Source organism: Anabrus simplex, chromosome 1 (assembly GCF_040414725.1).
Source record: "Anabrus simplex isolate iqAnaSimp1 chromosome 1, ASM4041472v1, whole genome shotgun sequence".
NCBI classification, from domain to species: Eukaryota; Metazoa; Arthropoda; class Insecta; order Orthoptera; family Tettigoniidae; genus Anabrus; species Anabrus simplex.
This window is the reverse complement of record NC_090265.1, coordinates 1136764058-1136775678: the sequence shown is the minus strand read 5'-3', so window position 1 is coordinate 1136775678 and position 11621 is coordinate 1136764058. Positions and strand designations below refer to the sequence as shown.

General features: G+C 37.0%; 1 protein-coding gene across 1 annotated transcript in view; it reads right to left on the bottom strand.

Moving 5' to 3' along the window:
• Nucleotides 1-7326: 7326 nt before the first annotated feature.
• The window catches only part of kermit (PDZ domain-containing protein GIPC-like protein kermit), a 222287-nt gene continuing 217992 nt past the window's right edge, over nt 7327-11621 (bottom strand). Inside the window, exon 7 of the mRNA XM_067150607.2 lies at nt 7327-7901. Coding sequence (XP_067006708.1) covers nt 7747-7901 — 155 coding nt within the window. The 3' untranslated portion in view covers nt 7327-7746. The remainder of the gene's footprint in view (nt 7902-11621) is intronic.

The following is an 11621-nucleotide window of genomic DNA, read 5'->3' as shown; positions in this document are numbered from 1 at the left end:
GAAAAAGGACATTGGAAAGATCTTATGGATGTTCTTCTGCCTGAAGAAGTCTTTTGGGGGTGACCAAAGAGCAGTGATAGCAAAGTTGAAAGTAGGCAATGTCTCAAAACTATAAGAAAAAAGGAAAATAAATTTTAGGGCCTAGGGATTTAAGGAAAAGGAGGTTCGGGAAGAGTTCAGGACAGAATTATAAAAACATACCAAGGATAATTATTGTGATGTTGAACAGGAATGGAATAATTTTAAGAGTGCATTTGTAAGATGAGTAGAGGAAACGTGTGGCAGAACATTAGATGGAGTGAAAGATAAAGTAAAGGGAAACAAGAAAACTTGGAAGGAATGCAAAACGCAAAAAGACTGAAGAGAGTAAAGCGAGATACATGGAAGTGGAAAGAGTTCACAAAAATGTAGTAATTGAAGAAAAGTTGGGAAGCTTTTACCTAGGAAGTAAAGGAAGATTTGAACTGTGGGGAAAAATATTATTTGAAATTATAAGAAACTGTAGGAATGAAATGGTGAGCACAGGATTTGTGATAAATAAAGGAGAGTTACTGACAAAACCATAAGAGGTAATGGACAGATGGAATGGATATTTCATTGAACTGATCAACATGAGAAACCATACATGTGGAGAAGGTATCCAGATGTTGTTGGAGTTAGAGAAGGGTTCTTTCTCCATTTAACCAATGGAAAAATACATCATCAATGTAACATAGCCACTATAACCCAAAGCTCAGCAATTCTACTACAGACTCATTTAATATCTCTGTGTAGAAATTGGCTATGACTGGACTCAAGGGTCTGCTGTATTGTGATTCCATCAGTCTACAAGAGACAGGGTACGATTACATGAACATCAATTTAAGCATAGAAATTTGCCACATCAGCCCTAATGAATACACCTGTAATACTTAAGAATAATAAAGATGCAGTTTACGTATACATGCTCTATGTGGGTGGTGTAGGATAAGGAGAAAGCTGAATAAACATAATCAATTGTCCATTTACAATGATCTTTGATGTAGTACAGGCAGTGTTTCTTGTTTGTAGTTGTTTAGTACCGGTATAATATTTGCTGGCATAGTCCATGGATGATAACATTTGGCAAATGATGTGTTCATGACATGTGACTCACAATGAGTATCATAATTCTCCTGAAAATAGTAGAGCCAATTGAAGTGGATGGGAGAGAAGCAGATTAAATAGACCAATTGATCTGCCACCTGGACAACAGCCTTAAAATCAGATCACTGGTGACTGAATAACCATTTCAAATTCCATGCAGTAAGAAATGAGCAGGTATTTAGGATTATAAAATTCAAAATACAGTTGAGACTAGTTTATACATACAGTAACTCATTTCTGCACAATATACTGTTTTATACCTAAATTTCTGTAGGTCCTGGCAAGATATAACTTAAAAACATGTTAATTAAACCTCATTTGTACGTTACACATTTATATGTAATTCGGTGTTATATGTAGCTTTTGTTAAATGCAGTTTATTTTTACATTACAAAGTTAAATAATAAAATAATGTCACTGATATATGAATTTCCTGTGATCAAAACACAGGTGAGTTAGAAATACGATACATTATAGTCTGCTTTGTTGGCGGCGGCCACAGCAGATGTTAAAGGAGTGTGGTGTGTTGCAGTAGTGTAACGAAGGTTGTAAGAAGCGACCACGTGGTATTTAACTAAAAGAGAAAAATTACAAGACTGTTGATATGCATGCAACAGAGTTAAAACAATGCCATAGACATATGAATTTCCTGTTGTTATCAAAATGCAGATGAATTAGAAATACAATCCATTAGTCGGCATTTCTGGCAGCATTGGTATTGTTAGCTGCAGATGTTGGAGGGATGTGGTGGTATAGCAAAGATCATGGAAGTGATCGCTCGGTATAAAGCTTAACTTGAAAGATTGCAAGACCTGTGTTCAGGACATAGGACACGCTTCCGTTTTAACTGTAAGCAGGTTATGAAAATGAGATACATTAAAATCATGCCGAAAGGTGACATTTGCCGTATTAAATTATAAAATCATACCTGCCAACTTTCCCGATTTAGGCGGGAGACTCCCGATTTTCGACAGTTTTTCCCGCCTCCCGATTATTCTATCTTTTCTCCCGATTTTAGCTTATTTTTGGTGAACTTCAAACATTTGTTTTCAAATCCAGCCATTTCAGCTTTTTTACGCCAGTGGCCGGAAGTCCTTCGCTCATTGGCCGCTTTCAAACGAAATATGGAAGTTTATTAATGCGAGAAATGTGCGCGAATGTGCGATGTTTATTGAAACCTGTATATCGCGACGCGTATATCGATTGTCAATCTCTCGTTCTCGCGCGCTATGTTCGTGTTCGTTCACGTCAGTCTAGTCGATTCCATCCTCTCTGGTCGATTCTAGAGACTAGTCGCTTTCTTAGTAATTTAGTGACATAATTTCAATGATAACGACTAGTGACTTTTCTAGAGATTTTAGGAGCCATTTGGAGACAATTCTGACTAATTTTAATTTATCTCAGTATAAATAAAATGTTTTGTCTGTACATTTGCTCGGAATTTAAAAAGAATGATATTTCCATACCGGTCGTTACCATAGTAACAAGGGGAAATACACGTTTTAATTTTCCGTAATTTCTGTCTGTATGTCTGTACGTACGTAGGCTCATCACGAGAAAACGGCTGAAGAGAATTTAATGAAAATCGGTATATAACGTCGGGGAATAAGTCGCTACAATCTAGGCCATAAATAATTTTATTCACGCTGAGTGAAATGGTAGTTTAGGGGAAGGCCTAAAATTTAATTCTCAAATATTTATGTTATTATTGGCCCTAGCGATAAATACTACATAACTAAAGTTATATATTATTTAATTTCCTATCATTTATGTCTTATGCATTTTTACCGTACCGGCTGTGATAACGGAGATATTCATGAATTTGGATTTTTTTTTCTAAGTCCATATCTGCGCCGAGGTACGAGAAAATGGGTGTACAGAATTTTATGTAAAGTCAGGGAATAAGGAACTACAGTCTATGCTATAAATAATTTTATTCACTCTGTTCGAAATGATAGTTGAGGGGAAGGTGCCAAAAATTTAATTTTTAATTACCTATCTTAGTGGTCATATTGAAAAGTACTACATAACAAAAGTTACAAGCTCAAATGTCTGAAACATACTTTTCATTGTAATCCATGTATGAATAGATAATGTTTCAGACATTTGACCTTAAGGTTACCTAAAGGTTGATGATGCCCTTAACAAGGGGCGAAAAATGTCCCTGAGAAGTGTATATAGTATTTTGTAGATTTCAACCACATAGCACGTGGCTTGTATTGAATAGGGGAATAAATTATTTTTATGATAATTTGCTTATTCAGTTTTACCGTTCCGACTACAATAATATTGGTGGTGATGGTGATTAAATTTTGAAGATTATAAGAATGAGGAAAGTCATGAAGGGACGATCGCTTGTATAATAACACAAGAGGGAGTCATGAAAGAAAGGACGACTCGCTTTACATTAGATGTTCTGATATCACAGGTTCGGAAGAAAACTAAATGTGAAGGCCTCCAATATAGAAAGCTCATAAAATTGATAAAAATAACACTAGATTGACCATTGTTTGTTGTGATGTGCTTTGTGTAGCCTATTCTGTTGCCATTTATCTACGATAGACGGGATTACTGCTGCGTTTCAAGTATAACAGCCTGCCTGAATACTGGCGGGAAGAAGCTGGGGAGTGGGGAGTTAGATCTCTCTTCTTTAGCATGCCATTCTTCTGGTTCATAAATTTTCTGATACTACCAGTACGTAACACACTGGATCATCATAGTATTCCACCTATTCGATCCCTACTCTGAGGTAGTGATTTGAATGAACAGTGTGCATACTTAAAGAGAATAATTACACAGGAGTGTTCGCGGCTGTCTGCAGCCTGGTCATTCTAGCTCTGAAACTTTGAACTGTTAGATTGACACCGTAGTACTTTTCGCTAAAAGTGAGAAAATGTGCTGTTTTCATTCTATCGAATATTTCGTATGAAAGCATTGCTTTTAATCGCGACATTCATACTGGTGTCGTCGTAATGACATGTTGACTTCAGTTGGGAAAACTATAAGGACAGTCTTTCTGACAATTCCGTAGCGAAGCACGGGAACATCAGCTAGTTATTTGATCCAGATAGCAGTGTGCTTCGCATAATTGCGCGGGCGCTTGATGCAATATATTAATTTTTGCATTTCTAAGTAATGGCATCTAAGTGCATGACTGATTCACACATGTGGAACATGAGTTCATACTATTTTCGGTAGGCTTATCAGATACCGATCATCCCACTCACGTACTTCCTGTGAGAGAATAGAGATGTGTAATTTTTAGCCTTTTAGCCTCGTGCAGCAACAGTCGGGCTTTGAGACAATAAGTCTTATAAATATATCGTAGTACTGTTTTGCGCAAGACATGGAGAATAAGCAAGTTTGACCAATTTTATCTCCTGATTTCTCCTGATCTTTCCTGATTTTCAAATCAAAATCTCCTGATTTTTGGTTTTGTAAAGTTGGCAGGTATGTAAAATCTACTTTATTATATACTAGCTGATGTACCCGTGCTTCGCTACGGGATTCTCAGAAAGACTGACTTGGTGGTTTTCCTAACTGAATTCAACATAGGTCATTACAAAAACGTCAGTAGGAATGTAGCGATTGCAAGCAATGTTATCATATAAAATACTCGATCAAATGAAAAACCGCACACTTTCTCATTTTCAACGAACAGTACTACGGTGCCGATCTAACAGTCTAAAGTTCCAGAGCTGGAACAACCAGGTCGCAGACTGCCATGAACACTCCTCTATCATTATTCCGTTAAATATTCACGCTGCTTATTCCAATCAGTGCCTCAGAGTAGGGATTGAATAGCTCGAATGCTATGATGCTATTTTTTAAAATTTTTTTTTGCTATTTGCTTTACGTCGCACCGACACAGATATGTTTCATGGCGACGATGGGTTAAGAAAGACCTAGGAAGTGGAAGGAAGCGGTCGTCGCCTTAATTAAGGTACAGTCCCGGCATTTGCCTGGTGTGAAAATGGGAAACCACGGAAACCATTTTCAGGGCTGCCGACAGTGGGGCCCGAACCCACTATCTCCCGATTACTGGATACTGGTGAATGCTATATTTGAACCAGTATGTTACGTACCTGCAGTATCAGAAAATGTATGAACCAGAGGAATGGCATGCTAAAGAAGAAAGTTTTCCAACTCCCCAGCTATTTCCCGCCAATGTTCAGTCAGACTGTTATACTCGGTACGCAGTAGTAATCCCATCTATCGGAGTTGAGCGGCACCATAAGAAACGAAGAACATCACAACAATGGTCAATGTAAAGTAATTGTTGATCAGTGTTAAGCGCTTTGGATATTGTAGGCCTTCTGAAATACCACTCTCATCATAGTCGGTACAGTAAAACTGAATGAAACATAAATGATCGGAAATTGTACTGTCTATAACTTTTGTTATGTAGTACCGTACTTTTATATAGCACCAATAACATAGGTACCGGTATTTAAAATTAAATTTTAGGTGCCTTCCCCTAAACTACCGTACCATTTCATCTCGGGGAAAATAAAATTATTTACAGCCTAGACTGTAGTTTCTTATCCCCGACTCTATATAGCGGTTTTCATTAAATTCTGTTAACCCATTTTCTCGTGGCTTGGCGTTGATATGGACTTAACAACAAAAATACAAATTCATTAATATCTGTGTTATCAGAGCCGGTACGGTAAAAATGTATAAGATATAAATGACTGGAAATTGAATTCTATATAACTTTAGTTATATAGTATTTATCGATAGGACCGCTAATAATATAAATATTCGATAATTAAATGTAAGGCCTTCCCCTAAACTACCATTTCACTCAGCGTGAATAAAATGATTTATAGCCTAGATTGTAGTGGCTCATCCCCCGACTTTACATACCGATTTTCATTAAATTCTCTTCAGCCGTTTCCTCGTGATGCGTGTACATACATACAGACAGACAGACAGACAGAAATTACGAAAAAGTAAAAAGTACATTTTCTTGTTACTATGGACATGACCGATACAGAAATACCATTCTTTTCAAATTCTGAGCAATCTACAGACAAAACTCTTATTTTATATATATAGATTCCTGTTAGTTTGCTATGGAGAACACTGAAAGAGAAATAGATAAGACAGTAAAATTTATATGAGAAGCAGACAGTAATCAACACAAAATTAAATTGAAATAACTGACGATTTAGGAATGGCTTATATCAGTACCTCACTTTCCACAGTCATTAGTTAACAAAACAATATTTTAGATGAATTTTAAAAAATTGGGTGCTAAGTTAACAGTGTTGATTAATACTGTTGCAAACCTGATATAGGTATTAAAAGAATCATTAGTACAAATTACATTGTTAACTTTTATCTCTGAAATCTTATTTCTGAAAATAGAGAAAATTATTTTGATAATTATATGACACATTATCTAAATCCGATTTGTAGAGAAGTCTTAGTTGTGCGTAAAATCTGCTCTTCACCTTGTTATGTGTATAACTCAGGTTCAACAGCATTTCAAAATCATAAGTCTGCAAGATCCTTATGACATGAGACACAATGCTGCCACACATCTAGTTCACCTACGCACCGTTAGTTACTAATGGAAAACCTTGTTCACAGTAGAACAATGGAAAGTTTACCTTGGGTGGTGTGCAAATTATCTGTCTCTGAATAGGAAGAGCTATTGAAGATTTGAATTACGTTTCATAAAGTGCCGTCATCATAATCGGAGTTCACTAAGTGATCAAAGTGATAGAAACAGTGAAATCTGATGATGGCTACTTTGTGAAACCTAACTCCTCCCTCATACTGATCACCTTTAAATTCAAAGGCAGATACCAACCATTTTCTATTCTATTCACATCACTCAAAGGTAAACTTTCCATCCTTCTCTTGTGAACAAGACTTTCTATTAGCAGCAAACAGCATCCATGCAAAATAGATGTTTTGTAGTTCTTCTAGCAATATCAACAACGTTGTGTTTTCCCAACCCTGAAGTGGGTTAGGTTCCTTGTAAGAGTACTGTTATTTCCTTTATGCATTCTTAACTGTGGATTTGCACTGTGAATTGCTGCTTTCCATCTCTGTCCATGTTCTTGACTATTGCTACTTTTCTTGCATACAAGTTTTCCCATTGGAAACTTTCCTTTAATTTAATATTTCCAACAACCATAACCTGATATATTTCAGCTGACTCTGAAAAGAAATCAGTGTGCAAAGATAAACATTTTCTGTATTTATTCACTTAAAAGGTCAATACAACACAAAAATACAGTACCACATGTTTTCAGTTATAAAATTTATATTCTGAAATTTGAAAAATAAAATTCTTCAATTTAAGGAACCTAAAGTTCCATAGTTACTGAATAAAAACATTCATATTAAAATATATCATGTGAAATTCTAATTTTGTTGACATAATTACCTGAACTTTCTTGTTCTCACAATCAAGGCATATGCCTTGTTCATACCAACCCCTATATGTTCAGTCACTGAACTATATTAAAATACTGTATTCACACATCTTGTGTTCATAAATTCCATTTGCACATGCAAAGAATAACTTACTGAATAAACGACAGAGCACACAAAGTCTATAAAAGTCACGAAATGTCAAATGTTCAGTCTAACACCACAATTTCACTACAGACGACCAGATCGAGCATCTGTTATCACTCCCCACAGTTCAATGATGAAGTCGTCAGTAAAACCAAATTCTTCAAGTTCTGAATTGTCGATAGCTTCAGCAAAGTCCATACTGTTGGTCTTTCCCTGGGCTTGCTCCCAGATTAAGGTGGCTGAAACATTACCAGACAAGTGAGAAATAACTCAAAATAAATTCAACACTGATATGCTTTTAAACAATAAAAATATTAATTCTTCTGAAACCGTACACATTCATATAAATGTTATCTTTGTTAAAAAATAAACATTTGGAACTTATGTGCTGAAAGTTCTTTGAAATGATGACTTCTCTACCTATAGCATGTTGAAATAATCAATACACAAGAATTTGTATTGCATGTAATTGAGAAAAGTCCACCCTTTTCAATACTAAAATACTGTTTTATCTTTTTCAAAATAAATACACTTTTATCTAAAAGAACATGTTTCGTTCCTCTTTGGGGAGATCATCAGCTTATAGAAGATACAAAGATATACCAAAATACATTGCAAATAGTTAACAAAAGACACTAAAAATAATTTAAAAGGTTTAGGAACATTGCATATTAATAAAATAATAACACTATAGTCTTCTTTTTTAATGTACAGTTTTTGTATATTGAGTCTTTGTAGTGATGATTTTCCAGGTCATGAAAGATGATATGTTGACACAAAATTAGTTGAGTTAAAATCTCTCTTTATACACTAGTTATTTTGTATTTGATGTTGAGTTAAAAGCTCTTCTTATAAGCTAGTTATTTTGTGCTTGATGTTTTGAGGTGATAATTGTTGTAATTAGTAGAGCCTCCATGGCTCAGGTGGCAGTGCATTGGCCTCTCACCGCTGGGTTCCGTGGTTCAAATCCCAGTCACTCCATGGGAGTGTGCTGGACAAAGTGGAGGCGGGACAAGTTTTTCTCTGGGTACTCCAGTTTTCCCTGTCATCTTTTGTTCCAGCAACACTCTCCACTATCATTTCATTTGTCAGTCATTAACCATTGCCCCAGAGGAGTGTGACAGGCCTTGGCAGCCGGCACAATTCCTATACTCGCCGCAAAATGGGAGCTTCATTCATTCCATCCCTGACCGGTCACTGACTGGAAAACAGATTGTAGGTTTTCATTTTCAATTGTTGTAATTAGCCTAGCCAGGGCAACACAAAATGTAAGATGTGATTGACATTCTAAAGGAACCAGCAGGGAAACTCCTCAACAAATTATTTTGAACTATCTTCTAGTTTTACCAGCAAGTTTTTACATCTGTACTGCAATAAAACAGTATTGAGAGGAGTTTCCCTGAAGTGCTGAAAGAACATCTGGAATGGCATGTGCAGGTTATGAAAGAATAGCTACAGGAAACTATGGAACTACACTGCCAGGAAAAAAAAAACAAACAAAGAAAAACATGAAACATCCACAAGGACAAGGTCATTTTATTCACAAGCAATGTGACACGTAGTTCCTCATCGCAGAAGTATAAATATCAAATTCAGACCAAATGAAACACACATGTCACAGTAAAGAGTGCCCAAACAGTTGCATCAATACACAGCAAGCCCCCCACTATGGCGGCAATGCAGGCATGAATTTGTGCATGCAAGCGATCATAAAGGTGCCGAATGGCATCCTGCGATAGATTGTCTCAAGCCTCTTACCCCCTTTTGATGCAATTCATCATATCCCATATGTGTTCAACTGGCAAGAGATTTGGTGATCTTGCTTGCCAGGGCAGTTATTGTACAGTATGTAGAGCACATTGCATCACAGCAGCTGTATGCGAACGAGCACTGTCCTGCTGAAAACTCACATCACCTTCCTGTCGAAGAAACGGCAGTAGCATGGGGACAAGAACCTGTGCGAAATAGTGGGCACTGGTTACATTATCCTACGAGTTGTAACTGATGGTCCCCAACACCACGAAGCCTGAGGTGGGACGAGGGTGTCATGGGCGAATGCACTCTGAAATAGGCAGCTCACCAGGTCTATGGCGTACATGTGTACGTCCATCACTTGCATACAGAGCCTACTCTCGTCACTGAAGACAACACAGCGCCATCCCCCCCTCCAGTCAACTCTTTAACGACACCAGATTAGCCATGCTGGGCAATGTTGTGGTGTCAGTGGTAGCCTGGCCAGAGGCACACGTGATCATAATCTTGCTCCAAACAGATGGTTCCCAATGGTCCTTGGGTGCTACATGTGACCAGATTTAATTCCTGGATGATGTTTGGTTGGCCACCACTGCTCGCACAATGCATTGATCTGGACGTTCATCTGTACTATGCGGATGTCCAGAGCCCAGTCTATGGATGTGGGAATGTTCCACAAACCACTGCTGAAAGCAGTGACATATCACCGCTACATTGTGCCCAATATGTGCAGCAATCCGTTGATACATCCATCCGCCTTCCTGCAGGCCCACAATGCGACCCCGTTCAAATGGATGAAGTTATTCAGCAGGAGCACATATTCGTCGGCGGGGCATGGTTGTACCTTAGAATGAATGTTGCAAACACTGGTCACCTCTAACCTCAGCACAGTTACTGCCAGCAGAGACAAAACAGAGTGCATACGGACAGGCCTCCTGAGCGCCATCTGATTGCCAATGTCTGTGACAAATTAATCACAAACACAACAAACTCTCAGTACGCACATATTATACTCTGGTGCCAATGAACACAGTCCTTGAGGACGTTGCATATTTATTTTTTCAGCAGTGTATGAGAAATTTACTTAAATGAAAATAAGAATGAACAAATGAAAGAGACATAATTTTACATAAAGGGAACTCTATTGGGAAGAGTGCCTCTTTGATGGACTAGTAAAGAGAGAGGAAGGACTGCTGGAGCACTTCATTAACCCATTGCGGTCTGGACCTGATTATCCTTAACAAAAGTTCTGGACTGGGCATTTTTAAGGATTAAAGAAATATATATTTGCAGGATTATTTTCTTCTTTGTGCTTGTGTGAGCATCTGGTTTAAAAAAAAAATTATTTGTTTCACATCAGCTATCACTGGAGGTATTAATATTGTTTATATATTACACCATATTTTAAGAATGAAAAAAAAAATCTGAATTACTAAGTACAGTTTTCTGAAGTATTATTATATGTATTTACCCTATTTTGTTAATGTAAAATGTGCATTGCAGTTACAAAATAACAACAACAATAATGAAAATGATATAAAATAATAATTGTTCAATAACAATAACAAAAATGGGAGCTCTTATGAAATTTTATTTATCGTATTTATGCAAATAATCCCCGCATATTTTTTTTGCGTCAAGGCTGCCAACACGGTCCTGGCTCACCTAGTTTTCGATGCCGAGTGTACAGTTATGCTTTGTGCAACCGTAGATGGAAGAAAACTGTCCCCATATATCATATTTAAACGGAAAACAATTCAGACTTTACATTTTTTTAATAGTACCGTATTTTACAGAGTAATTTAAATTCAAAATTTTTCCGCGTCACAATAGAACGTGTCTTTGGAATGTGTAAGGGTAGCTTTCTACACTTTCACTCATTTTGGTGTGTCTATAGTGTGTTTCATAGTTGAAAATAGAGTTAAATCGTAATTCTTTTGTATTCAGCGTTTTAAGGAACACCACATTATCATGTAGCAGGCAGTACGCGGAAAAGCAGAATCCACGAAAACTGACGAGGGTTGGCATTTCTGAATTACAACATGGTTGTTGATTTGAGATCATGTAATTGGAAGTCCGATTTCTGTATTACAAAGACTTCGAATTAACAAGGTTTTACTGTATCGCAAAACTTAACATCAGATTTTGCCGGGGTGTCTATTTCAAGTGTTTACATTGCACAAAAAGAATTATCCACCACCGGTCGT